At 53.7% G+C, this 26,956-nt stretch overlaps 12 protein-coding genes across 12 annotated transcripts; 7 read left to right on the forward strand and 5 right to left on the reverse strand.

Annotated features, from left to right (window-relative positions):
• Positions 1 to 1,007: 1,007 nt before the first annotated feature.
• Positions 1,008 to 2,733, forward strand: CTAM01_04787 (alkaline phosphatase; the record flags this gene model as incomplete). The annotated part of the gene is made up of 5 exons (XM_060520817.1): positions 1,008 to 1,205; positions 1,260 to 1,359; positions 1,411 to 1,527; positions 1,603 to 1,887; positions 1,946 to 2,733. 5 exons carry the CDS (start codon positions 1,008 to 1,010, stop codon positions 2,731 to 2,733), a joined length of 1,488 nt encoding a protein of 495 aa, XP_060384771.1.
• A 388-nt stretch (positions 2,734 to 3,121) lies between these two features.
• On the reverse strand, positions 3,122 to 5,065 carry CTAM01_04788 (major facilitator superfamily transporter; the record flags this gene model as incomplete). Its single annotated transcript, XM_060520818.1, has 7 exons — positions 3,122 to 3,278; positions 3,341 to 3,412; positions 3,467 to 3,778; positions 3,856 to 4,162; positions 4,233 to 4,542; positions 4,663 to 4,861; positions 4,950 to 5,065. 7 exons carry the CDS (start codon positions 5,063 to 5,065, stop codon positions 3,122 to 3,124), a joined length of 1,473 nt encoding a protein of 490 aa, XP_060384772.1.
• Positions 5,066 to 5,778: 713 nt separating this feature from the next.
• CTAM01_04789 (uncharacterized protein) lies at positions 5,779 to 7,763 on the forward strand (the record flags this gene model as incomplete). The annotated part of the gene is made up of 3 exons (XM_060520819.1): positions 5,779 to 5,912; positions 6,295 to 6,892; positions 6,987 to 7,763. 3 exons carry the CDS (start codon positions 5,779 to 5,781, stop codon positions 7,761 to 7,763), a joined length of 1,509 nt encoding a protein of 502 aa, XP_060384773.1.
• Positions 7,764 to 8,493: 730 nt separating this feature from the next.
• On the forward strand, positions 8,494 to 9,480 carry CTAM01_04790 (uncharacterized protein; the record flags this gene model as incomplete). The annotated part of the gene is made up of 1 exon (XM_060520820.1): positions 8,494 to 9,480. One exon carries the CDS (start codon positions 8,494 to 8,496, stop codon positions 9,478 to 9,480), a length of 987 nt encoding a protein of 328 aa, XP_060384774.1.
• Positions 9,481 to 9,662: 182 nt separating this feature from the next.
• Positions 9,663 to 11,135, reverse strand: CTAM01_04791 (DNA replication regulator SLD2; the record flags this gene model as incomplete). The annotated part of the gene is made up of 2 exons (XM_060520821.1): positions 9,663 to 10,936; positions 10,994 to 11,135. The coding sequence occupies 2 exons, from the start codon at positions 11,133 to 11,135 to the stop codon at positions 9,663 to 9,665; spliced, it is 1,416 nt and encodes a 471-aa protein (XP_060384775.1).
• A 392-nt stretch (positions 11,136 to 11,527) lies between these two features.
• CTAM01_04792 (uncharacterized protein) lies at positions 11,528 to 12,604 on the forward strand (the record flags this gene model as incomplete). The annotated part of the gene is made up of 1 exon (XM_060520822.1): positions 11,528 to 12,604. One exon carries the CDS (start codon positions 11,528 to 11,530, stop codon positions 12,602 to 12,604), a length of 1,077 nt encoding a protein of 358 aa, XP_060384776.1.
• A 668-nt stretch (positions 12,605 to 13,272) lies between these two features.
• On the forward strand, positions 13,273 to 14,037 carry CTAM01_04793 (DSBA-like thioredoxin domain-containing protein; the record flags this gene model as incomplete). Its single annotated transcript, XM_060520823.1, has 2 exons — positions 13,273 to 13,320; positions 13,393 to 14,037. The coding sequence occupies 2 exons, from the start codon at positions 13,273 to 13,275 to the stop codon at positions 14,035 to 14,037; spliced, it is 693 nt and encodes a 230-aa protein (XP_060384777.1).
• Positions 14,038 to 14,203: 166 nt separating this feature from the next.
• On the reverse strand, positions 14,204 to 15,101 carry CTAM01_04794 (DASH complex subunit Spc34; the record flags this gene model as incomplete). Its single annotated transcript, XM_060520824.1, has 2 exons — positions 14,204 to 14,945; positions 15,037 to 15,101. 2 exons carry the CDS (start codon positions 15,099 to 15,101, stop codon positions 14,204 to 14,206), a joined length of 807 nt encoding a protein of 268 aa, XP_060384778.1.
• A 1,555-nt stretch (positions 15,102 to 16,656) lies between these two features.
• Positions 16,657 to 18,590, forward strand: CTAM01_04795 (uncharacterized protein; the record flags this gene model as incomplete). Its single annotated transcript, XM_060520825.1, has 3 exons — positions 16,657 to 17,345; positions 17,446 to 17,746; positions 17,796 to 18,590. The coding sequence occupies 3 exons, from the start codon at positions 16,657 to 16,659 to the stop codon at positions 18,588 to 18,590; spliced, it is 1,785 nt and encodes a 594-aa protein (XP_060384779.1).
• Positions 18,591 to 22,056: 3,466 nt separating this feature from the next.
• On the forward strand, positions 22,057 to 22,350 carry CTAM01_04796 (uncharacterized protein; the record flags this gene model as incomplete). The annotated part of the gene is made up of 2 exons (XM_060520826.1): positions 22,057 to 22,268; positions 22,332 to 22,350. 2 exons carry the CDS (start codon positions 22,057 to 22,059, stop codon positions 22,348 to 22,350), a joined length of 231 nt encoding a protein of 76 aa, XP_060384780.1.
• Positions 22,351 to 22,541: 191 nt separating this feature from the next.
• On the reverse strand, positions 22,542 to 23,087 carry CTAM01_04797 (uncharacterized protein; the record flags this gene model as incomplete). Its single annotated transcript, XM_060520827.1, has 1 exon — positions 22,542 to 23,087. One exon carries the CDS (start codon positions 23,085 to 23,087, stop codon positions 22,542 to 22,544), a length of 546 nt encoding a protein of 181 aa, XP_060384781.1.
• A 1,236-nt stretch (positions 23,088 to 24,323) lies between these two features.
• Positions 24,324 to 25,535, reverse strand: CTAM01_04798 (uncharacterized protein; the record flags this gene model as incomplete). The annotated part of the gene is made up of 4 exons (XM_060520828.1): positions 24,324 to 24,539; positions 24,609 to 25,094; positions 25,154 to 25,466; positions 25,525 to 25,535. 4 exons carry the CDS (start codon positions 25,533 to 25,535, stop codon positions 24,324 to 24,326), a joined length of 1,026 nt encoding a protein of 341 aa, XP_060384782.1.
• Positions 25,536 to 26,956: the final 1,421 nt, after the last annotated feature.

Raw genomic sequence — 26,956 nt, forward strand, 5'->3', positions numbered from 1 at the left:
GTCACAGCCAGAGTCCCTTCTGAACGTTGCATCTTGACACTCCGCGTCATCGTGAGGCTATCGTCTGTCGTCACTACCCTGGCGACTGAGCTCTTGTTCTGAGCATAATAGCCAACCGCGCCGTCGTCTCCCTCGTGATTATTGAGGATACTCGTCACATGTAGGGAATGGTGCCCTACATCTTATCCTGGCTATCAAAAAAAATTTCATTCAACAGCTACTGTGGCTTGGCAAAGTCGGGCTGATATACGTTTCACAAGAGGCTCTGCTTACAATAGTGCATATGTCTCATTTCCACCGTCTCCCTCAACCTGCCTTGTCTCATAGCTTTACTCCAAGGTTTTTCGTAGTGAAGCGGAAGGAATATGTTCTTCATTCCATCATCCAAGCAGATGGTAATTGCAGCTGCTCAAAGTCTTATCGAAGTATGATTATCCAAAGCACGTGGGCTGCCAATGTCGTGCCACCTTCCCCTCTCGTCTCCAAAGCCAAGGCAAAGACCGGGGCTTTGAACTTCGCAGTCGTTGGAATATGCTTCCCTACTTTTGCCACGGGCAGCACGTTGCGCATCCCGAAGCATCTATTGGGACAAGCGGAGATCACATTCCAACCGCCAAGCCGTACCCCGGGCACTAAAGCGTCTTGGCCCCCAGGAACGCTGCAAAAAATGTGCGCCAGGTGACGGAACCATTCGTGTTAATCATCCAGATACGCTTCAAGCCAGTGAAACATCTCTCATGTTTCCAGATTCTTTAAATGTCCTTTTAATATTGGCAGCGAGAAATTGCGATCCCGATGCTAGAGTTAGCGAGACACTATTGAATGTGATCCTTCATGCCAAATGTGTACGCCGCAGCGACGGCTGCAGGCGGCATAAAACACGACATGAGATACTACAACGCGCGGCCAAGAAAACGGAAGACGGATACTTATAAGAGTAAAACCGATGGCTGCAACCTTGACGACCTTCCCAAAGATCTCTATCCATCGCAGAAGTGCCTTCCAAGATGCGCTCCTCAGCCGTGGTCTTCGCCGCCTTGGTGCAGTCTGTCCTGTCACTCCCCAATGTCAAGAACTTCATCTACATTGTTCCGGATGGATACGGTCCCGCTTCTCAGACAATGGCGAGGGACTATGTCTCATTGCTGCAAAATGGCCAGAATCCCAAAGCACCTGTGAGCTTCCAGCTTGCGGCTGATAAGATGGTGCGTTAAGAAATACTTCAACACTTATGTTATTCAGACTCATAATCTTGGAAGGTCCTCGGCAACGTTCGCACTCTCTCCAGCGATAATCTCATCACGGACTCCGCCGCCTCTGGAACCGCCTTTGCTTGCGGGGTGAAGTCTTACAATAACGGTGCGCGCCTCTCGTGAGAATTCGACAGCCCTGCTCTGACACACACATCAGCCATCGGCGTCAACCCCGCTGGCGAACCCGTCGGTTCCATCCTCGAGGCCGCCAGACTCGCGGGCATGAAGACGGGTCTGGTCGTCACCAGCACCATCAACCACGCTACTCCCGCGTGTAAGTAGCCGACCGCCAAAATAGCCTTGTCATATGTAACCCCATATTCAATGTACGCCACTGACAGGCAGCCAGGCTACGCGGCCCACGTTGCCGATCGCAACTCGTATGCTAAGATCGCGGAGCATGAGATCGGCTACGGGCATCCACTCGGCCCCGTCGCCGATATTCTCCTCGGAGGCGGCCGGTGCTACTTCAAGCCCGCGTCCGACTTGACCTCCTGCCGGAAGGATGAGATTGATCTCTTTGGCTTCGCTCAGGAGAACGGTTACCATGTGATGCAGAATCGGTCGGCCTTTGACGCCCTCGACAAGGGTCTCGGCGACATTCGCCTTCCTTACATTGGTCTCTTTAATGATGGTACTTCAACACTTCTATTCTCACAATGAAGACAACATAGATGATAACAAACTGCCAGGTCAAATGATGTACGAGATCGACCGCTCCCGCCAACCCTCACAAGAACCCTCCCTCCTAGAAATGGTCGAAACGGCCCTCAACTCCCTCCACCGCGACACCCACTGCAGAGAAGAGGGTTACTTCCTCATGATCGAAGCCTCGCGCATCGACCACGCAGGCCACGCCAACGACCCGGCCGCCCACCTCTTCGACACAATCCACTACAACGAGGTCATGGGCTTCGTCCGCGCGTGGATCGACGAACACCCAGACACCCTGCTCATGTCGGCCGCCGATCACGAGTGTGGCGGTCTGACGCTCAACGGCTTCAACCCGCTTCCCCTCGTCAAGGTCAACGCCTCGACTGAGTTTTTGATGGATGTTTGGGACGCGTACACTGGGTCTGATAAGAAGGCCTTTCTGGTGGGTGAGATTTTGCCCGAGTATGGGCTTGCTGATGCTACAGATGCTGAGGTGAATACCCTCCTCGCCGCTGGCTCGCTGAGCTCGGAGCTGGGGAGTTTATTGGCTAGTCGTGCGGGTGTGCACTGGTCTACGGGTGGTCATACCGCTTCCGATATCACGCTGTACGGCTACGGTGCTGGCGAGAATGGACGGACCATCAAGGGTGACATGGCTGGTAACTGGGATAATACCGAGTTGCCAAAGTACATTGAGAAGGTTCTTGGCGTTGATATGGGACAGGTTACGGAGTTACTGAGGGCTAATGGGACGGACTGGGTTGGGAAGCGGGACCTGAGCCGACGGTCTGATGAGCATATTCATGGACATGACCATTCTCACTAGGCTATAGTGTTCTTGTCGTATCTTGTAACCGTTCATGAGAGACTCGCACAAATTCAAATCTGAGATATTTATGTGTTCATTTCTTGTATAAAACGGTCAAACTCAGTAGAACCAATACTTGAGAATTACTGGCCACTGCGCCTGATAGCTGTGCCTCCCCAATGCCTCGCATATGGAATGCGAAATCTGTTAAACACAGATTGTTCTATAATCTTAGGACATACTTTATGTTGTCCATGTTCTGAGCCACAAGCCTATCGCCATTCATCTCCTCGTCTCTATCCTCAACTCTCCAATTAACTCCCTAGTACCGTACTACTTTTTCTCATTCTCATCAAAGCAAGTCCATCATTCATATTCAAACGCCGCTCACGCTTGATCAACCAATTCAAAGAACGTAAATATACGGCTCAGAACCGTCCTTGGGTCGGTGTTTGCCTTGCGCCACACGCCTGTTATGCAACACATAAACGGCCTCCTGCAATAAAGCAAACGCCATGCCGATCGAGACCATAATGATCATCGTCAAGAGGCCCTTGTCGTAGCTGTCAAAAGAAAAAGAAGTCAACTAAAAGTCTATAGTAGTTTGACCGGGAGGAAAACTCACAAAGGCAGATCGTTACCCCTGAAGTATTGAGATCCTACCATTAAACCACTGATGGCAGACATCACCCACATGCTTTCTCGCCTGTCAGTGTACTCCCGAGTTTTCTGTGATGAACCAACTACTTACGCAATTCCAATGCTGCGCTCTCTGGGGTCACGGCAATTGACCTGCAGCCATGTGTTATGCGCCGGGTGGTAGCAGACAGCAAAAGCATTCATGGCCGTCCACAAACCCCACCTCGACCACTTCCCGACGTGCGGATGCACTGTCCGGGCCACCACCAGTATGGTCAGATAGCATACATGTCCCAACAGCACCGTCGATCCTCTCTTATTCGACCGATCACTCAGCATGGCAAAGGCGAAGACGACGGCCATGGCGAGAGACGCGCCGACCGCGGCCAGGGCGTTGGCGCTGATGCGGTCGAAACCGAGGGCCCTTTAGGTAGAGGTAGGTGGGTCAGTAGAGCGCCACTTCAATCTGCAAGAAGTACAAAGGTTCATGAATCTACTTACATAATGATGGAAGGAGTATATGTTGTGAGCGGCGACCACGTCGAAAAGACACAAAAGGTGGATACGTAGTGCGGCCATCTCTTGTAGTGCTTGACTGTCTTCCAGACGAGGGCCCAGGGGATTACGATACCGTTTACTCCATCGCTCTTTTCGGGCTCATCGATTTGCATTCTTTGTTGGAGGATCTGCTGTTGTCTTGTCGAGAATCGAATCAGGCCTGGGCTTCCGAGGGGTTTCGGCGTGTCGGGGGATCCGGGGAGGAGGAAGATGAGCATTATGGCAACGACCAGAGTTGCCAGGCCCTCAACTGCGATACAGTATTAGAAGAGTCCATGAGACCCAACAGGCCGAAGGAAAAAATGGAAGGGAGGACTCACTTAGGAAAAGCCACTGCCAACCCGTCAACCCGCCCTTTCCGGCCAACTTCAGTATTCCAGAAGCAAGCAGTGGACTCAGGGCGTTGCCCCCAAACTGCCCAAACATGAAGACGGCAATGCGCTTCGCCAGCTCGTGTTTCGAGTACCAGTTGGACAGGGTGTACATTGATCCGGGGATGTACCCCGCCTCAGCGAGGCCGAGCATGAGGCGGATGGCGAGGAAGCCGGCGCGGTTCTTGACGAGGACTTGGAGCGTGGCGACGGTGCCGAAGAGGAGGACTTGTAGGGAGATCCATTTCCGGGGGCCAAACTACGCGGACGTGTGAGTGAGCTTGGATGGAATCTGGGTGGTAGGCACTCTGGAGGTGGAACTGGTAACGGGAGGGGAGGGGAGGTGAATAAGTTTGAGCGTTGGCTTGTACGGACGCACCCTTTGTAACAGCAAGTTACATGGAATCTCCAAGACAACAGTGCCCATGAACATGAGCTGGTTTCCCAGATTGATAGTATCCTGACTGACGTTGATATCCCTCGCGAAGCCGGCTGTAAGTGCTGAAGCTAGGTTCATACGGTCGAGCTGGAACATGAGCAGACCCAAGACAAGGAGAGGTAACACAGTCATGTCGATTCTGAGAACATGATACGTTAGCCTCACTCAACTCATGGAGCTACTTTAAGCTTGAAATCATGTGCCACTGGGAGCCGGGGAGTTCTCACTTCCTCTTAGCCATACGTTCCTCATCGATATCCCACTCCAACTTGTCCTCGGACGCCACGACGGATCGGTCCGTCGGCGTGGTGCACACCATCTTTTCATCTGTCGGAGAATTCATGGTTGTCGATCACGGCAGTTACACACACATACACGAGAAAGAGACGACGAACATTGACCATTGGATCCAGCTGAAATGCCATGGCTAAATGCTTTTGTCTTGTATAATCGGCCCATCCAGGTTCCTATCAGACTCTAAATAATCCCAGTCTGCCCTGGACCGCAAACCCATGTTTCCCCCACATCCACTGCGGATATCCTCAAGAACTTCAGGGTCCAAGAACGCAATGTGATGTAAGTGCTCGCACCTTGATGGTCTCCCACCTCGCTGGGCCGGGAAGTGCTGATAAGCGTTATCGATAACAGCACATGCTCGTGACGGGCGACGGGAGACAACGTTTCCTCGCACGATAACGCCATGGGGCGCTAAGATGACCAAATCGACTTTCCACCACGGTGAACGACACCGGCATCCCTGTCCGACTACCCGGTCAGGCGGTTTACGACAACACGATTGGAGGCTTTGGCAGTTTGGTAGTGGGGTTCACCCCTGTTCAGTTGAACCCCTCCATCCGTCCGCTGCAAGCCGCTCCCAAACTCTCGGGAGGCGGGCAGCTAAAAAAGTGAGAGCATTCGCACTTCGCGTGCTGGGTCAGGTGCCGCGTACCTTGTCCTATTCTTTTTCATTTCTGCTTTACAATCCTGTGATATTCTCTTTACGATCCCACGTTGGTCAAGCATAGAGCGTTTCAGGGAATAGCGAGTATCTGAAGAATGGGCGCAGTCAAGCGGGTTGCCGTCATCGGCGCGGGGCCGGCCGGGGCTATCACAATTGACGCCCTGGCACGGGAGAAGGCCTTCGACGTCATTCGTGTGTTTGAGCGTCGAGAGGCAGCGGGAGGATGCTGGTGAGTCTTTCTTTTCACATTCGTCGCAAGTTGTTTTCATTGGACTGTTGCGCGGGGCTGGTCGTACTCATATGGAGCTCATTGGAGTACCTTGATGGTTTAAGCTGTTCCTGGAAATATCTTCTGGTACTGCTTCGTATTACCTTATGAGATGAACCAGGAACAAACGAGAACCTTGATGGTGCTCTGTCATCTGGATGACTGAAGCAGATGGCCAATTCCTGCGGCCAATGATCTCCATCATCAATGTCACTGAACATAGCATTACTATTCCTTGACTTGGATGCCACATCGGCGGGCGATGAGATGGAATAGAGACATTCACCGCGCTCGAACGAGGCGAGTCCCCAAAGAACACGCACTAACTCTTCCATCACAATAGGGTTGGCGACCAAACACCACCACCACACCTCACAAACCTCTCCTCCCTAGCAGCCCGAACCGCCGACCAACCCCTCCCGATCCCGGAAACCCTCCCGTCCCGGACGCCGAAAGCTGCGGCCGGGTCAGTCTCGGCCCCTCCCCCGCCACGCTTCACCGAGTCCGGAATCTACCCCTACCTTGAAACCAACGTCGACGCCATCCCCATGTCCTTCTCCGAGGAATCCCTCCCCGAACAGCGCACCGACAACTCGATTGCGCTGCACGGCCCCGAGACGCCCTTTCGGCACTGGACCGTGGTGCGGGACTTTGTTCAGGGGCTGGTGAACCGTAACGGCTACCAGGATTTCGTCTCCTACCGCACCACCGTCGAGCGCGCTGAGAAAGTTGGGGAAGAGTGGAAGCTCACCCTCAGGAAAGAGGGCGATGAGTGGGACGACTGGTGGGTCGAGTACTTCGACGCTGTTGTGGTTGCGACGGGGCACTACTGGGTTCCTTATGTGCCTCACATTGAGGGCCTCGAGGAGTTTGAACAGGCGCGTCCGGGAAGCGTAATTCACAGCAAGCACTTTCGCGGACGAGATCACTTCCGCAACAAGGTGAGTACTCCCTCATGATCTCTCTCTCTCTCTTTCTCTCTCTCTACTCTCTCCCCGCGAGTCACGAAAAGGTCGCTGACCACTCACAACCCAGCGCGTCGTCGTAGTCGGCGCCTCCGTCTCAGGCGCAGACATCTCCGTCGACCTCGTCAAAACAGCCAAACTCCCCATCTACTCCGTCGTAAACGGCCGCAAAGCAAACCTCTATTTCGGCGACGGCGCCTTCAACCACCCGCAAATCTCCCGCCGCGCCACAATCACCCACATTGACCCCTCCACGAGAACAGTCCACTTCCAGGACGGCACCTCCGTCCCCGGAGTCGACAGCATCGTCCTCGCCACGGGCTTCACCTGGACCTTGCCCTTCCTTCCTTCGGTCGAGCTGCGCAATAATCGCGTCGCGGGGCTCTACCAGCACGTCATCTACCACGCCGACCCGACGCTACTTTTCATCGGCGCCGTGGCCGCGGGGCTGACGTTCAAGATTTTCGAGTGGCAAGCTGTTTTAGCGGCGCGCGTGCTGGCTGGGCGGGCGAAGCTGCCGCTCAAGGAGGAGCAGGCGGCGTGGGAGGCGGAGAGAGTCAAGGAGAAGGGGGACGATATTCGGTTCTCGCTCGTGCATCCGCACTTTGAGGAGTATTTCGAGACGGTGAGGGAGCTTGCGGGCGAGCCTGAGGGTGGGATTGGTAGAGCGCTGCCAGTGTATGATCCGTCTTGGTTTCAGGTGTTTATGGATGGGTTGGAGTTGAGGAAGAAGATGTGGGTGAGGTTGAATGCCGAGGCGCGGGAGGCGGCGGTCAATGGGGTTGGAAAGGAGGGGGAGAAAGGGCCTATTGTGACTACGATTGAGGCACCACAGGAGGTGCGGTAGACTCAGACATACACCAGAAATAAATTGCGAAGAATTTCATCTACATGACAACATCACGGGTAAAAGGTGATACATGTCAAAGTATGACTGGTAAGTGCTGTAGCGGATGACGATGATGCCTCTTGCTCTGCGACATCATGAAGATCTCGTGCTGCAATACCAAGAGAATGAAAAGCCGCTTGAGTTGGTGATACAAAAGGTAGCCAGTCACCCAGCCAAAACGATCTCCTCTAAGATCCAAAGTCTCAATCACCACGGTTGATGGCTTGTACTGGCCACCATCTAATAACGCAAACTCAGGTTGCTCGCCGAGTTCCATAGCCATTCGAGCCACGTGATCATTGAGAAGCTGAGAACCAACTCAGATCCTTTCGTTCCCTAGGCGAATCAAATTCTCTCGCCAAATGACATACTTGCAGCGGTTTGACCCAAGGGGTTGGGATAAGCGCTTACATGTGGGCACCGTCTTACATCAGACGACAGGCAGTCATTCCTAGACCACATCGGCCACTCCTAGCTCGCGTCCCTTGGGGTGAGATTCGAAAAGGGAAAGCCATGCTTCTGCATCGTAGGGAAAACAATGCCAGCGCATGGCTTCTGTTGGACTTGGCGAGCCCGTTAAGTGGTTTGAGCTGAGATGATTGCGGCAACCATGCAGGGATGATCAAGAGACAGCATCGCATGTGAAAAAGAGCCAAGATCCCGCGTCTCGACAACTACAAGCAAAGAAATGGATCTGATCTTCAAGAAGAAGAAGAAGCTTTTAAATACAGATACAACGATGGAAACCTCACCGCAGCCTTCCAACCCGCCCAAAAGGCGAGGCCTCAAGCGCCGCATCACCGACCTCCACGTCGACATCACAAGCATCCTACACGGCTACACCCCCACGCCGCACTTCCTCGCAAGCGACATCACCGGCTACCTCCTCTTCACCCTCCTCGCGACAGACTGGCCATCCCTCTGGCGCGCAAAGCTCTTCCGCGCCTTTCCCTGCGCCCAGACGGCCTCCGAGACCTTCTCCGGCTTCTGGAACGCCTTCTGGCAGGAACGATGGCACCAAGAAGACGACGCCGAGTCGAAGACGACCAAGTGGAACCCGGGCTTGTACAAGTCGCCGCCGCCGCGGATGCGCTCGTGTCGCGAGGTGCTGAATCGGCAGCAGGCGTTGCGGAATTGCTGCGCTGCGCAGATGGAGGGGTTTGAGGGGCGGGATGTGGTGAAGGAGATGGTGTTGCAGGTTGCGCTGGCGTTTTGCTGGCTCTGGGCGGTGCTGAAGGATTACAGACGGCTGCTCTGCCTGGTGCATTCTATAGAGACTGACGGAGAAGAGTGCCGCCGCGAGGAGGTTGGGAGGGAGGTGCCGGTGGTGGTGTGTAAAGGAGAAGGGACTATGCCCGTGGCGCGGGGCGGCCCGTCGTACTGTTGTTTGAGACGGCTCCAAAGACATATTGATCGTGGGCAAAGCATGATTGACAAGTTTGTAGAGCTGGAGATGTGTGATGGTACCGATGATACGCTTTGGACTGAGATGGAGTGGTTAAGCGAGAAGGAAGGTGAGATTCCTGCGGAAATACCGCAACAAGATCGGTTTCTTGTTGACCGTGTAGTCTTCTCGGCTGGTTTATCATGGCTCATGGTTGCCATCAGCTGCGACTTCGCGACCTTCTACTTCCTCGTCCTGATACGGCGGCTAGGGGCTCGTTTACTGCCGTAATATAGAGTTATATAGCATCGAGCAAATACTGTCACGAAGTGTTACCTCTAGACACCAGACGCGCATGAAATACCTAGGGCCTAAACATGATAGTAGTGTTTTATTGTGGACATGTATTCATCAGCAATGTCAATTGGGATATCGCTCTCCATGTAAAAACGCCTTGCAATGCAAATGTCGACTCAGCGTCGTCTTCTGAACTTGCTGTTGTATCCGGGCCCGCCTTTCGCGCCGTTGTTCTTCAGTTTCAATCGCCGGAAATTCGTATGCGCCATTGCGTTCACCTTTCTGACGGCCTTCTTGACCGCCCCGACCTTCTCCGTCTTCTTCTCTTCCTTCTTCTTGGACTTGGTTTTTGGTGCCGACTCGTCAAACTCTGTGTCCGAACCCGAGCCCGCGAGCTCATCATAGTCGTCCTCTGGATCACCACTGTTTTGTGTTTTTGGCACGCCTCCTTCTTCGTCTCCTTCTTGTGCCTCTTCCTCGGCGGGAGCCGATGGCCGTTTAACGTGGACAGGCTTCATGTTGGATCTCCTCGTCGTTCGTTTCTGCCCCTTCTTCTTGTATACCCTTAGCGGCATTCCATCACGTCCCACCTGCTCTTCATCGGGACTGTCGTAAAGAGCCTCGTCATCAAACCCTCCAAGAGGAAGATTGACCTGACTGTCTGCAGCGAGAATATCCGCTTTCGGCTTCGGAGGCACTTTAGGCTCCATAACTTCGCCTTCCGCCTCCCGTAGAGCCTCGAGCTCGTCTTCGTTGTCCAAGTTATCTTCTTCCACCTTTCTGAGACTTGCTACAATAGCACTGAGGCCACGAACCAGTGGTTTCCGAGGTAATCGCAGGGGCGGCGCTGTAAAGTCATCGCTCTTGCTGGGTGGTGGCTGGGTGTGTCTTTTGAGGAAGGACGGGGTGCTGAACTGAAGCTTCGAAACAGTTGTTGGTGTTTTGGCGTCTGCTGCGGGGACATCTTTGTTCTTCAGAGGTGTCATGAAGCTGTCTAGCATTTGCCGTTTGCTCGTGGACATTGGCGTCCGCCCAAATTTCGCATCATCCTCCTCGTCCATGGGTGTCGCACGTTTCCTTGGTGTCGTCATTACTCTGGCGTCGGCAGAGGTGTTGATGTTCTTTCTTGACGGTGTTCCGAGCTCACGCTCCACCATTAGGTCAAACAATCCCAGTACACGACCATCGCGCTGTGGAGTAGGTCCAATCGATCTTGGAGCCACGGGGCTGAAGAGGGTTCTGGAGATCGAGGGGGTGCTAGTGAGGGCGGCATCTTCGGGGTTCGTCCTTCTTTTCGAGGGCGTTTCGGTGTGCCTGGTTTTCTTCGAAGGCGTCCTCGCGAGGGGGGGGATATCGTCCCGCTTCTTTGGTTTCGGAGCTTCTTTTGAAGGTGGAGGAATCTTTCCTGAAAGGATGTCGCGGACTTTGTTGTATTGCTTGTATTTTTGCGCTGGTCACTCGTGTTAATCTTCGATTGCTTTTGTGCTTTCAGACGTAAGATACTCACCTATGTCGGCGTTGCTTTTGATATCACCTCTGCCCGGCTTCTTCCCATCGTGAGACTTTGCCCAGGAGGTCTCCCACGTCTTGAGTTCGACACGTAGTTTCTGTGACTGGAGCTCATACTCTGCCTTTGTCGGTTCGTCCATTATGGGGCAGTCGCTGGTCAAGATGCATCTACGTCATTGAAGATTGTGAAGGCGCAGAATTAAGGTTGAGTAAGTGGTTTGGATTGAGGTACGTAGTTGAAGACGTCCAGGGTGGATTTCAAGGTGGAGGGAAAGGGAACGCGGTTGACGCGACAAGGAAAAAGCACTAAACACGAAAGATGCACGGTCGCCCAGCAGCACTTTGGGTACGTATTTAACCGGCCGAAGGGATTGCCCCACCATGGAATTCCTTATCTTATCAGAGTTTAAGCTGCTTCCACGGATGTCACGCTGATTAACACAGCCGTCACACTGGACTGACATAGTGACATCGTCGTTCTCCTCCGTCAAACACCACTTCCTTTCTCTTGAGCACGCTCTACACCTGTGGCATGTCCGCCGAAGCGATATCCAGCGACAACTCGAGTTCACGAGATCTTCATTCCGTCGTCCTGCAGACAACGCTGCAGGAGATCACCACGCGATCGACGGATCTTCAAGACTGTTGCGTCATTTGCCTCGAAGAGATCACCGAAGGCTGCGAGGCGCAACCCTGCCACCACCACAACTTCGATTTCCTCTGCCTCGCGACATGGCTGGAACGACAAATAGCATGCCCGCTATGCAAGACCGAGATCAAGGAGGTCCGTTACGAGTTTAGCGACGACCGAAGGCAATGGAAGACCTTCAAGGCCCCAGAGAGACCCTCGGATAAGGCTGGAGACACAACGAATGCCCCTTCTGGTCAGCAAACGAGACGATATTACTCTCAAGCCCGCCCACGGCGACCACGGCCCTATGCGCCTTCGACGACCCGACCCAATCTGTCTCAAGATGAGGCAATCACCCGCCGAAGACATGTCTATCGACATCAATTGTACTCGCTGCACGTGGGCTCAAACAGGATATCAAGATACCGAGACTTGACTCCGCAAATATTTGCCTCCGATACAGAGCTTGTCTCGCGCGCGGGTACATTTCTTCGGCGCGAACTACAGGTCTTTGAGTTCCTCTCGCCCGATCATGATGCAAGGCCGCTGGATACCGACCCAGTCCGACGTCGCAGAGCCAACAATGCCGAGTTCTTGCTCGAGTACATCATCGCTATCTTGAAGACTGTGGATATGCAAGGCAGCATGGGCCAAGCTGAGGAGCTCATACAAGAGTTTCTGGGCAGAGAGAATACGCGATTGCTGCTTCATGAGCTTCGGGCGTGGCTGAGAAGCCCCTACATGTCGCTCGAAAGCTGGGACCGCGCTGTGCAGTATCCAGATGTTACACTCAAGCGGCGACGGTCACTGAGTCGCAACGCAGCTAATCGTGGAGAATCGTCCACGACCAATAGTATATACCCTTCAACCTGGAGGAGAGATGAGAGACAGAGGCATCGCAGGCAGCCTTACGAATCGCGTCGGTCACGAAATGACCAGAGATTACGAGAGGCGACAGAACGATACTCTGTTGATTGAGCACTGATAGCACGACTCGGACATGATAATACCCATAGCTGTGGCTTCACACCTATTTACGGCGGATCCTTTTGCGGAACTATTTTGCGCAGTGGATGACAGAGGATACAAGCTTTAGACTGGCCTGTGCTTTATTAGCTTGCAACTTTGCAAGGGCGGCAGGGCGGCAGGGCCCTTGGCGGTGGTAATGAACAAGGGGCGCACATAGACTCCACGAATCATGAATGCAACGTAACAAACCAAGTGCCGAAATGCAGAGTGCCGAACGACCATCGGAACCTTCCCAGACCCGCCTTCGCCGATTTTGCTTCGGCTGAATAATGGCGGATTGTGGGCTCGTTGGTGCTGATGTGAAGAGACGAGACGGGGTAAGCTCGTCTCGATATGGAGGAATCCCGCCGGCCTGTAGCTAAATGATTCCGGTCGGATCGGGCTCCGGGTCTGATTGGTAATCAACTAAAAGTCGGCGCCCAGTTACGGCGGAGTCCCGCCGTATTCGAGCGAGGCCGAGGCCGAGTTTTACGACATATTTGACGTCTTTGATTCCCATATCGTAGATTTCGAAGATAGACCCTGTTCAACCAATATCTGTGTACCTGTTCATATTCTCCTCATCGTCGAGTAAGAAAATTTGAAAGTGAATGAACGCCGCACGCCAAGCAAGCAAGATGTCCACCATTAACATCAAAGTCATATCAGACCCCGTCTGCCCCTTTGTAAGACGCCCTTGGAACTCATCGGAGAGAGAGAGAGAGAGAGAGAAACGAGGTCACTAACATCACTGGCAGTGCTATCTCGGCAAAGCCCGTCTGAACAGGGCGATAGACCTCTACAAAAAGACGTACACCGGCGGCAAGGACGACACCTTCAACGTAACCTGGCAAGCCTACTACCTCGACCCGACGGCGCCCCGCAAGGGCGTCCCCGTCAACGAGCGCATGGCGGCGCGCTTCGGCGCCGACAGGCTGGAGATGATGCACGCGCGCATGAAGAAGCTGGGCGCGGCCGAAGGCTTCAATTTCACGTTCGGGGGCAAGATCGGGCACACGCGGGACGCGCACCGGACGATCCAGCTGGCGAAGACCAAGGGTCCCGAGGTGGAGAACGCGGTGGTGGACTCGATTATGAAGAGCTACTTTGAGGAGGACGGGGACGTGACGAGCTGGGATATGATTGTGGACGCGGCGGTGCGGGGTGGGCTTGAGAGGGGGGAGGTGAGGCGGTGGCTGGAGGAGGGTAAGGGAGGGGAGGAGGTTGATCGGCAGGTGGAGGAGGCGTATCGGATGGGGGTGAGGGGGGTGCCGCATTTTGTGATTGAGGACAAGTATGAGGTTGGGGGCGCGCAGGAGGTGGGTGAGTTTTTGGGACAGATTGTTGCGGCGAGGGAGAGGGGTGGGAGGGCAGCGGGGGCACGGGACGGGCTTTCGTGTTGAGGTTGTCGTGGCACACACGCTCACATGGAGAACGTAATCGGAGTGTAGGGTAATTTTGGGTCATGATGGAGTTTTGTTTGAATTTCTGGGGTATCATGTCGCAAAACAACCATGGTAGTAGAAGCGCCCTCGTTTACTATCTTCTTTCCTTTTTTTCCAACCAACATCACATGTTCAGCAATGCTCCCAAATCCTTTTCCATCGCCCGCAACCGCTGCTGCAGCTCCCGCTTCTTCTTATCAAGCTCCCTCACAAACTCCTCCTCGGCCCGTAGGTCCTCTTCCGTCATGACATCCTCGCCCGCTTCTTCCTCTTCGTCCTCGTCGTCATCAAATTGCTCGTCATCTCCCTCACTCATCCAATGATCCTTGTTCATTCTCTCCACCGCAGCCTGGTTCTCAGCAACCTTTGCCTCGTAGTACGCCAACGTATTCGTCTGGTGCGCGTACCGCGACCTCAGCTGCGGAATCCGCTCGAGCGCGCCGGGCAGAGCGTACACGCCGCACAGCTTCGTCGCGCCCTGCAAGAGAACCTCGACGTCGACGTCGCCCCCCTTGCTCGCGGCCTGGCGCTCGCCGCGGCGCAGCTGGGCGTGGAGGTCGCCTCCGAGGACGGCGGAGACGGCGGTGTGGCGGCGGGGTCCGCCTATGCCTCCGCCGCCTGCAGCGCGGGAGGTTCCTGGTGGTGGGCCGGTTGTGAGTTCACCCGAAGCGACGTTGAAGACGGTTTGGCGGCGGGAGGTGGTGGGTTTCGCATCTTGGTTTTGGGAGGATGATGATGTTGCTGGCGGTGGTGGGGGCGGGGGTACGGAGAAGAGGGCGCGTTCGTGGGCTTCAGTGTCGCGAATTAGGGAGGTGATATCGGTGTTGTAGAGCATGGCATTTGTAAAGATTTTGGGCGGTGGGAAGCTGCCATGGTGTGTTAGTGAATGTCTCGGATGGCGGCCAAATTGAGGGTATCTTGAGGAGGGTGCTTTTGATGAGGAGGGGCAATGCGTACGGGAGCGAGTCGATGCCCTCGCAGCAGAGAGCTATCTGTTCGAGGTGGATTGCGAGCATTGACATGGTGGTGTCTTGTTTTTTGATATCTCGAGTACGGAGTTGCGCTCTGCAGACGGTCGACGTTGAAGGTGTATAGTCAGTCCAGTGTTGATGTTGGATTCGGAGGTTTCAATGTCAACAAACTGCCCCACCAAACACATGATTTGTTTCTCAGTTGGAGAAGGAGCTCTCTCCCCCACGACCTTTGCTTGGCGCACGGACCAGCTCATGTTCATCCCCAAAATCTACAGCTCAGCTGGGCGTCAACTTCCCCTTCCTCCACCTCTCTCACTCGTCAACTCTTCAACAGCTGCTGTGATCATCTCAACCATCGTAGTCCCAGGCAATGCGACGAAGTCACACATCATTTTGATGAGATTGAGGCTTCAATGCCAGGCTGTGACGGCTGAGACCAATGACTCCACCAAAGCTCAAGGCATCTCCTCGTTGGACGGCAGTACGAATACAAACAACGCTGATGGAAGATTGACAAGAGCAACTGCGTCAAATCTGACAGCCAAGCCTCTATATGTCTCTCCCACGCTTGAATCACTCGACGGACAAGGAAGTCAGAAGTCAATTCACCTCAACTTTTGGTGATGCATAGCTGCACGCGGTAGAACCCGAACCACTCAGCTCGGTGTCTACCAGATCGACATCCAGCCACTCACTTCCCCAAGACGAACGGTCAGAGCTTGGACATTATTCACGAGGCAATTGTTCCGTACCAAGCACAATCAGATTTCAAGGCTGCCTGTTGCCTCGCCGGGTGAGGATCGCAATAAGCGGCTTGGACCCTCGAGGATGTGACTCTGTCGGGCTGAACGTGCCGATTAGCTGGGCACGTAACGTCAGAAATGACGACAGATGGACGCTCTCATTGGGTCCTATGCGCGTCTGCTGGCTTTCCTTCAAAGGCTGTTGGCGCATGTGGTGCACTCTTGCTACGGCAGCCTGTAAGACGCCCACATGCAACTCAAACAGCCCCGACAACGCAAGGCATAGTTGCTTTCTCTGACTTCTTGTCATTTTCTGTTTGCAACTTTATCGGTGTAACCGTCAGTGGCATCTAGTTGTGGACTCTGTCAACATATCAGAGCCTTGCATGGTACTTTACCAGAGGCATGCTTTCGACCTCTTGGTGCACAGCCTGGATCTGACTGCATCTCGCTCTCGCGCATCGCATCTTCGCTTATTCGCACCCCATCTCAGCCCCCAAAAACACACCAGACATTGTCAATCTGTAAGGCAACATGGAGGGCAGGCAGCGGGGTGGCGCCCTAGCCGCTGCGACCGACCCCCCTAATTGGCGAGTGCCCCCTGGTCGAGTGACCAGCCAAGATGGAAGATGGGCGCCGTCGTCTATCCCGGCCCGGGTTCAGGCCAACTCAGCCCTGCCTGCACCTTGTGTCTGCTGTGTCTCTACTTCTTTTCTGGAGCAGAAAAATGTCTTACCTCTTCCCCATGAAATGCTAACGACCGCTACGAGGGGAACTAGGATCTCTAGTTTGTGGTTGGAAGTTTGTTCGTTTGTCTGACCGGCGCCGCCCTCCATCCCCATCTGCTTCCCCACGATATAATGCCGCGTGAGCACCCACCGTCCGTCTCCCGCTGGTCACTTGACCACATACCTTTCCTGTCAGCACCCTCGCTGTCATTTTCACTTTCGCCATCTGGCTATTCTTGGCTCTATATCGTCCTAGCCATACCCGTCATCATGGCCGCCGGCCTCTTCTCCATCCCAGGTCTGGGTGACAGGTTCGCGGTGCGGTATCGATCACGACAACAGAAACGAACAGAGCTGCATAAACAGAGGATGGGTTCGACACAGTTTCTCGGCTCCCAGGTGGGAGGCAGCTCCGTCATCAGCTATTCTTACACCGATTTTCCCTGGAAGCTGCTCGCATGGGATATTTACTACTTTTTCCAGTACATCTGGGCTCTTCCCTGGATCGTATGGCCTATTACCCCAGCCGATTCGGGGGACCTCGATGAGTTGGCTTTCACAAGGCAAAACCTCTTTTGCGTGGGAATGCATCTTTTCCTGTGCGTTTTGCAAATTGGCTTCATCTTGGCTTTGCCGTTTGCCGTCTTATTGCCTATTTGGATCGCCGGCCTCGCCTTCGGCGCCTTCTTCGCCGTCAACTATCTGCTCTGCCTGTTGCTGAATGGGCCAACCCTCACCTACACCTCGGATCCCAAGTACGCACCTGAGCTACCAGAGCACGCTCACGAGAAATGGATCTTTTTGAACGGAGTTGCCGTCGGGTAAGTTGTTATCGACTCTCACTTCGTGTTCCCAGTGCATTTCAATATGCATCTATGAGGAACTAGATGGGGGCATAACAGACTGACTAACACGCATCAGGGACCACTGGATGAAGAACAATCTAAACAGACTCGCTCTCACCTTCAAGCGGCCAATCCTCGGTATCCATAACCAGACCTCGGGAATTCTCTTTGATGTTGTCGAATGTCTCATCCAACGAAACTTGGGGTACGCGACCTACGATGTGCGAATGTGCTATCGAATTGTCAAGGAAACGCTCTACAACCCACAATACTCCAAGGTGGTCTTCGTCTTGCATTCGCAGGGTGGCATCGAGGGTGGTCTCGTTCTTGACTGGCTATTGCAGGAATTGCCACAAGATCTTCTTGCTAAACTCGAGGTAAGTGACATCAGACACTCCGTACAACAACACTTCTAACAATGTCTAGGTCTACACATTTGGCAATGCCGCAAACCACTTCAACAATCCCCATCGCCATGCAATGTCCCAGGCCCTGGCACAAAACAATCCAGCTGCCATGACTTTGACCACGACAAGCATAACCCACGGCGACTTCGTGGACAGCCCCATATCGCCAATCGCCAACAGCGGTCAACAACGTCTCGTCTCGAGTCACAGCACCAGAAGCCAAAACGAACACAGCAACCCACGCACGCCCAGCCTCCCCAAAGAGTCGTCCTCCATTTCCTCTCGATCATCGACGGCCGCACTGGACCGCGCTATCGGCCACGTCGAGCACTACGCCCACACCACCGACTTTGTCGCCATCTGGGGCGTCTTGCACTTTTGTACCTCCCTCACAGCGGACCACAGCATGCCGCGCTTCATCGGGCGGCTCTTCGTAAGGGCCTCGGAGCGCGGTGGGCACCAGTTTTGTCAGCACTACCTCGACGGCATGTTCCCCCTCGCAAAGGACCCTGAGACAGGCGAGTTTATCGGCGCGGCGGAGGAGAGCGAGTTCATGGAGAGCGAAATCCAGGTCGGACGGCAGGGTGATGCCGGGGCGAACGCGCGCGAGGCGTTTGAGGTTGCGTATTTGGGGCGCGATGTCAACAATGAGGTTGAGTTCCATGGGGAACACGTCAAGGGACGGCATAGGAAGAAGACGGTCAAGGTGAAGGATCTTTCGAGATTGTGGCTGTACCGGAATGGACGCAGTCCGCCCGAGACGCCGCCTTACTTGTATACGGAAAATGGGATTGTGAGGAACGCGACTTTGTAGATTGGTATTTGGTGGTTGTGTTTGGTCTGTGTAGGTGGTTCTATAGAATGATACCCTCTAGTTGTTATTGCGCACGTTTGGCTCGTTCATTATATAACGCCGATTATTGAAGATGGCATCAGTTTCCGTGTATGACTTACATAGTTCGGCGCTCCTAGTTGTGTACGGATCATCGTCAGGAGGTTGTGCTGATAGAGTCATATACTATCTAGCGAAAGAACTCGGTCCTGCTAGCGTTGAGGCTGCATTTGATATACCCATGCACATCACGACAAGTGTGACGGAGGGAAGGAAGAAGAGAGAGCATGAAGATTAAAAAGCAAAAAAACAACAATGGGACGACCGATCGAGGATTCGAACTTGGATCCCGAAATAGACAGGAGTCTTCACTGCCTAACCGGGACCTCTGCAGCTCGAATTTGACCCCTCGACCATACGGCCCAGGTACTTGTTGTTGAGGACTTGGTGATGATTCATTGGATATGGAGCCTCGTGGGCGGTCTGGGTTGCTTTCTGGGAAGGTGCCGCGGGAATTATTGAAAAGACGAGGAAGGTATGGACGCCACACTGGCACCTGCCTTATATAGGTGCCGAAATATCTACTACCACATCTTTTGTCTTATTTGTTTATTTGTAACAGGTGTTGGATTACAGAGAGAGCTCTGTGAGGGTATATAAAGACGGGCAATGCGCCAGAGACCTATGATGGAGGCAAGGCATCACGATCACCTGATATTCCGGTGCTACCGTAGGGCTGTAATCCGAAGTCTAGAACCGAGCCATTCCGTATTGCTTGAGTTTCATTGCTTGAGCTTTTATGGCTTTCTCAGCTGTGTCTGATAGTTTGAAGTGAAGAGGGGGAAGACATTCCATCTGAGGGTATTGGTCCCTGGCTCGTGAGTATTCAGCATTGTTTACCTATGACCAGAACGAGCAAAGATTGCCAAGATCGACCCGCGTTACGTTGCTGGTCAGGCTGAACGGCGAGTGGAAAATCGTATTGAAATTTCTGACGATTTGTCGGGTCAGGGCGATCAACCTGATGAGCGTTGGTGCCGGCGTAGATAATATGAGGGCGTTGCGATACGTTCCCTTTGTTTCCACGGCGGTTGGTCTCTTCGCGTAGCGCGCGTAGGAATGCGTCGAGGTTGGTGATCCTGTAGCCGGGCTTGGTGATCTCGTCGTCCGTCACCGTAGGCGCGTAGTATCTGATGAGGTCGAAACAGCAACTGAATGCGCGTGTCCTTTTCGTTGGCTGTGTGGTGTGCTCTGTAATTTCGGGCCGTAGGAGACTGTAGTGTTGTTGTGCTGAAGACCGCAGAAAACCAGTGCGGAGTTGGTACTCAACTATCACAACGCCTGCTCGCTATGATGCGTGGCGAGGGAAGGACAAGAGAAACCTCTCACTGGACTTTAATATGTAAATACATGGTAGACTGCCAACTTTAAGAGCTGCACGGTGAAATTCGCCTTGACAAACCAGCCTCGCGGGGTACCAGCACGGCAGAATCAAGGCAGAAAAACAAGGCCTTATAAACAACCACCACATGAGATTCAGGGAGAGACTGTGTACATCGCGTACCTTTGTCTTTGCATTTGTGTGGCCGATCTAGCGAATTTCAGGTAAAAGGGTTTGAAGTGAGAGGTCTATACTCGAGGTATCATATGATAGATGCGCCACGGTAAGGTATTGCATTGTAGGCACGTAGGCATCGTAAGATCCGGGGTGCAAACGTGCATGCTGGTGTCAGTATCGTGGCTTAATGAATGACGATACGCGAAACAGTACACACAAGGGAGAAGAACGATCTGAAATGTAAGCAGTGTATTGATGGAGTCTTCGAGCTTGAGTTGGCAAAGTTGGCGACTTGACTTCGGAGGCTCAAGTCCCCCGTGTGGCGTAGGGGACATGGACTTCACGTTCCTGTTCTGTATCGTGCAACGAGTAGTCTCATCGGGAGATTTGTTTGAATGAGAAAGTGAAATGATGAACCTTGCACTACCGAGTCGACTGGCTCGTTGGTCCTATATTGCATGAAGCCGATATTGACGATATTGGTGATGTTCCCCTCGGTGAAAGATCCTCACCGAAATGTCAGACGGGCAGCGGGCCGATGAGGATCCATTTTGAGGTGTGTGTGAGTGGAGCCTACCTTATCGCAATGACTCACCGAGTGGCGGGTAGTGGGTCCGTCTCTCTTTTTTCGCCTGCAAGCTGCCCGGCTGCGGTCTTGCCCCTGTCGATGAAATGGGGACCCTGATAAAATCGGCTGGGAAACGATTATGCCAGCAAAAAACACGCATGCCCAACGGGATCCATCCTTCATGCCGGGACCCATGTCTATCCGAAAGGTATCCGTATGTAAAAAGTAAAATGTTCAAATCAAATTGCTTGGGCTTGACATGTGTCCGGCCGTGAAACTCAGCCTTGTTCGGTTTTCTGTTTCCGCTTGGACGACATTCTCGAATCATTTCAGGTATTCTCCCCCCTTACTTAAGCAGTGGCATGACACTCGTCCGTCATTCATATTGCTCACTTCCGTGTAATAGCGGATGAATGGACTAGGGACACCGCCTCATTGTGAGTAAGATACGCCAGAGCTATTTTGATCGAATGCGCAAAAAGCAGGGCGGCTCACGCAATGGTTGTTGTGGCGCGCGTCCCGAGAGAGAAAATGTTTCCTCCCAACAAATGGACAACGAATCCTGAAGGTGGATCCATCCATGTCCGAAGCTACCTGCTTTATAAGGTAATGAAGATAAGTCACGGTGAAGGAGCTGCCGTAAGCTAAACCAGTAAAGCTATCCAAGACCGGAAAGCAGGGGACCTCACGCATATCTTAGCTTGGCTAAGAGCGGGAAGAGAAAAAAAAACTGTCAAGAATAGGTCCGCATGCCTCAGCCCTGGCATCTGGTTCGCGGCTCGCGCCATCTTGAAATCTTGTCAATCATTTCATTATCGGGCCGCCGAAAATTGACGCAAGCCGCTCCCTGCGCCTTCGGAATACCCACCGATTCCACACACCTGTTTGTTTTACGCTTGGGAGGGGCCCATCAGAGCGGCAAAGGAGGGTCAAAGGACTCGAGGAGGCAGCTTGTGGTCCAGAACGGTGTGAGCGGGCCCCATAATAAAAACTGGAAATAACCCGAGCCGATCTCGAATTGGTTTCGCCATCTCTGCGGCGCCGCGCATTTTCTGCCCTACGCGCCTCCCTATCAAGGGTCTAACGCCTATCTACGGAGTCCTCAGGCGTCCTCTTTTTTGATAAGTGACTCGAGGGCGAGAAATTTATTTTCATACAAAGGGGATGGGTCTTTCCTCATCTTTCTCACCTGCCGATTAGCAAACATCCAACTAGGAATTGTTTACCCCCCAACCTTTGGAGCTTCCTCGAAGGCTCCTCACATCATCATCAACAGCAACAACATCAACACCGCCAAAAGGCATTATACACACCACCAAGCCATGCAGTCGGTCCACATCAAGCACGGCTCAATCCGACAGGGCAAGTTTGACATTTACTGGAGCAAGGACAATGAGTGGGCCATCATCGACGAGGAGGAGGAGGAGAACGAGCGCAGGCTGAAGGAGCTTCATCGCCTGAGCACGCGATACTGGAGCGCTGGTCTCTTGGTTGTCCTAGTACCCGCTATGTGCGGTCTACTTTGGTGCTGCCGGTAAGCAATTTTGTCTTTCACCTCACTTATCTTGAGATCTCGCTCACTAACACCTCACCTCAGATTCAGAAGACGCCTCTAAAAAGTATCGCGAGCTTTCAACACTCCACTCAACTCTTATGATTGAATCTCTTCAATCGAATTATGACTATCCTTCGGGCATGTCACGCCCTTCAGTAGAAGTTCTCTTTTGAACCGACTGGGGCGAAATGAGCGACGCCGTCGACCCCAAAGACCAACGTCGCCATGCGTTCGTCTTGACGCCGAAAGCTCTCATTTCTTTTCCGATTCTTCACTCATCGAACCACCTCGTTCACCTACCCCCATCAACCTCCCATCAACTTTCATCTTTCCTCTCTTGGCCTGCGCATGCTCAGCCGCCGCAACACCAGCATCAAGCCCAACGTGAGCAACCCCCTTGACAACACCATGCGCCGCTGCGCTCGAAGTCGACCCGCCGGTGCTCCCCACCAGCACATCAGCACACACCTCGGCCCCCTCGATCGCAACCGCGCCAAATGTCACCCCAAGCGCCATCGGGACCAACACGTCCCCCCTCTTCGTCTTCACCGCCAGGCCCCTCTCGACGGCATGCCTCTCGAGGATCCGCCGTTTCCTGCGCGCGTTCCGGATGCGTGCCGCGTCGTAGGGGACCATGAGCCAGCTGAGCCCCGCAGTGACGGCGCCCGCTGCTGTGTGGAGCGCTGTTGCTGTCGAGCTGCTCGCGAGCCGGCGGATGTAGTGGGATCGTCTTGCGATGAGAGCTTCGTCAGACATTTGGCGGCATTTGTGGTCGTATGCTTCTGCGTTGAAGGGCATTGTTGTTTTCGCTTTGGAGTCTTTGGAAAGCCGTGGGATGCAACTTGTGCAGGGATGTAAAGGGATTTGGTATGGAATGGGCGGGAATCGAGGCTGAGACTTGGTTGGGCTTATTCCATCTCTCTCAGACCTGGACTGAGAATGTGGTCCTTCGGGAAGCACCTGGCAGTTATAATAAAATCTCCAGCCATGGAGACTATAATCGACCTACCGTCACAAGCATTCAGACGACGATGGCGCAAGCAGGCAGAACTAAACAGAACGCATATATTGCACAGAAAGAATAGAATCAAGACCGCAGCAGCTCGCACAGATGTGGCTGGCGGAACCTTGAGCTTATCAGACCATACAATCTTCTCTCAGTTGTCAGTCGGAGAAGATAAGTCCGGCCCCGCCAATACCCAATTTCTATGTCTAGTCCGACCCCGAAAGGAGGGGGGGGGACGGGGCCGGTTCTTTCGGGCCCCGGGATTGGGGTGGGGATCAGTGCGCCGGTCGCTCCCGGTGTGGCGGAAATGTGCTCCCGTCGAACACAACATTGGACGGACTGGGACTGGGACTGCGGGGGGTCAGATTGGTCCGGCAGTACTGGAAGAGGCGGCGAAATGAGACTGATTGAATCTGTAAAGCTTCCGCTGTGAAAGAAGAAGTTTGCTACAGGCCAGCAGTCAGAAAGCTGAATGGACCTAGTGATTTAGTGGGTTGATTCGATTTCCCATTGAACGTGTCCATTTAGCTTTGCGATTGCTGGCCCGTAGTACACTTGATTGTTTATAGCGGAAGCACTATTTGACTTCATGTGACGGCATCGGGCCTTTTTTCCTTAGGCGGAGTTTCGGAGTCCGGCTGCTTGAAGGTTGATCTGCCGGCGGCCCGGCGCGGCCGTGGATATCAGATGGTCCAAGCAAGATTCTCAGGTACGATTGCTTGTCGTCTGAAGTCGCGGGCGAGTGAAGGAAGGTTATGCTCAAATGAGAGCCGCGTTCACAGCACTGTTTTCACGATATTAGGAAAGCAACCGAAGTAATGAAGATAATGAGTAATGAGTAATGAGGTCTTCTCGCATTATTAGATCTTAACATTATGAGGTCATGAGCATCGTGAAAAAATCCATCCTCCCCTTTCCAACCATAGGCCTTCCATGGCCCAATGTTCCGTTATTTCCCATCCGATGCTGTACAATGACCCCAAATTCCCGGGATCCGATTCCGTCGTGGTCCCGCCACAAACGCCTATTTAAGCTCTCAACTCGGTATCGCGCCGGTACGTCCACGAGTGGGCGTCAGAGTACACGGGCTTATACCCCAACACGCCCTCGACCAGAGAAAGAATGATGGTAGGCGTGAGGATGAAGGCGCCGCCGTACTTGTGCTCCGAGACGAGTACCAGGCGGTCGATGCTCGCGCCCATGCCGAAGGCGCACTGGTGCAGCTTGACCTCGACGGCGGGAGGCTGTGTTTCGTTTGTCAGTGACTGCAATGTCTTTCTTCTGTGTGATAAAGTCTCGAGAGAGTTTCCTACCTTGCTGCTAATCTGGTGATTCGTCCTCCTCCACTTCTTAAAGTAGTCCGCCAAAAACTTGAGCGTCGCGCTGTGGCTCCCCTGGATCTCAATCTCGTGCGCGCCGCGGCTGTACACGATGAGGTGGTACGGCGCCTTTTGCAGCAGCTCGTCCGGGCGCGGAAGGGCGTCTGCTTTGGGCATGAAATCTGCCTGCGGTCCGCGCGATGCTGTCGAGCTGATGGAGGCGCGCTGGCGGAGATGGCCCGTACCGCCGACAGAAAGACGGTTTAGACGGGCGTCCATTTCCAGGTCGGCCCAGTCTTCTGTCGGAGAGGCGGAGTAAGGGGGCAGCTGCTTGTGGTGGTCGGCGAAGCAGTCCTTGATTTCGGACTTGAAGAGGGGGTGGAGGTCCATGGGGGTTATGAGCTGCAATTTGGGGAGGGTGATGAGGAAGCCGCCTCGGTCGTCGGACCATGCTGTTGAGGCGTGTTCATCGCTGGCGACCTGTTTGTGTGTTTAACTCTCACGTTTCTTACGAGTACAAGACAATAGGGGTCACTCACTTCGACAAAGAGTCGCAACCTCGACCAAGTGAGTCTCAGCTTGTCCAGGAGAGTGTTGGTCCACTCCTCATTCTTCTCGTCCTCGAGAAGCTCCGTCGCGGCGCGGCACCATGCTTCGACGGTGCCGGCGACGGCGGCGACGAAGTCGGTTCTGTCTGCGTACTCTGCGTCGAGCTGGGTGAGGAGGATCTGCCAGTCCGGGTTGACATCTACTTCGAGGCCGAGGACGTCCCGGAGAGCCTTGAGGGCTTGCTGGAGGTAGCTGTCTTCCTTGGTCCAGTGGTCACGGATTGCAACCTTTACTTTGAGGGGTCTGTGTTATGTTAGTCGTTGATACACATGTGATGTGAAGGTTTATGAGAGCCACCTACAGAGTTGTCATGCCAGGCGTGGATATGTTTTGGGTAGTGATTTTCTTGGAGTTTGGATCTGAATGTCAGATGAATGAGATGGTGATGATGATGATGAGTGAGAAACAAGTGATGTCTCTTTCCTCTTCTCCGTCGTTATAAGGGGAGTCATCCGGTGGTTGATATTCACCTGCCCAAGCAGCAGGAGTGGAGCCGCGATGCAGCTAGACGCATCAGTCGATAATCCACCCTGGCCACTTGAACACACTTTCGTGACACTTCTGCCTCCCCCCCGGCGCCGCCAAGATCGGGCGCCAAGAGGTGCCCGGCAGGACGGTGGCATGCAGCTGGGCATGTGGCGTCACACTCATCCCAGGCCGTGCAAAAAGGCAACAAGGGGGAGGCGGAGTAGCTTTTCCACGTCAATCATGCCATATGGGACTTATGGAAAAAGAAGAAATGAAATGAAAATGACACAATACACGTGTACGGTGTAGTCGGCGGGGGTTGTAACTTGCTGATCTGGGTTTCGAGAGAATACGACGTTGCGGAAACCTTGGTTGGGTAAAGTGCGTTCCTGTAAGCTCCAAAACGAGAAGAGAAACCCAAGCACTGCATCTTACACCTCATAGCTTACGGGCGGTACGGAGCCCTTCGTTACGAAGTCCACTAACAAACTATCCCTACCTCTACTACGCAGCAATTAAACCAGGCTACCGCTTAACGGTGCAGTTAGTCTGGTCCGGGGCACGGCGGCTGGATCTGCAATGGGTGGGACGCATCAGGTCAGATGATGAGCTGATGGTTCAGCGCGGGTCCCCATAAGCGGCCACCCGCGTGAACATGCCACAGCCCAGCGGTTCCATCGGCCGGCCGGCACGCCGCGCAAACACACACAACCCATCAATGACCCATCAATCCAAGTGACAACAAGCAGAGTTTAGTATGGAGTATCCGTACTTTGTACACATCTGAGCCTCTCAGGGGGGCGTTAGGTTAGGTGTCAATGACCAAGGCACGTGCCGGGTTGCAGCTGTCCTCTTAACACGACATCCCTGCGATTAAGAGTCTCGACTTTCCAGGTTGTCGACAACTCATCTACGGTCAGACTCATACAGACGGTGAGGGAAGGAAAAGGAACACCAAGACCGGGGAAGGAGACAACAAAAGCACCACGGTGTCACGGCCAACGGTCCGGTCCGAAGAAAAATGTTCGGGGACAGACGGACGGATTACCAGGGATGATGATGTCACTCTTGTTCACCCACCTTTGCATCTCATCCTAAAGTACCTAGTGTACTCTGTATGATCTCTCCGGCGCGTTGGCGGCCTCCTTCTCATCCGACAAGTGTTCCCGCCCGCGCCCGCAGCTCCCGGGTCCGCAGACATAGTTCAACACTTTAATTAAGAGACGGGCGCCGGTTTCGAGTATGTGCCGCCGCTCCTACGCTGG

This window comes from Colletotrichum tamarilloi (genome assembly GCF_030869305.1).
Source record: "Colletotrichum tamarilloi strain Tom-12 chromosome Unknown Scaffold_11.1, whole genome shotgun sequence".
Taxonomy (NCBI): Eukaryota; Fungi; Ascomycota; class Sordariomycetes; order Glomerellales; family Glomerellaceae; genus Colletotrichum; species Colletotrichum tamarilloi.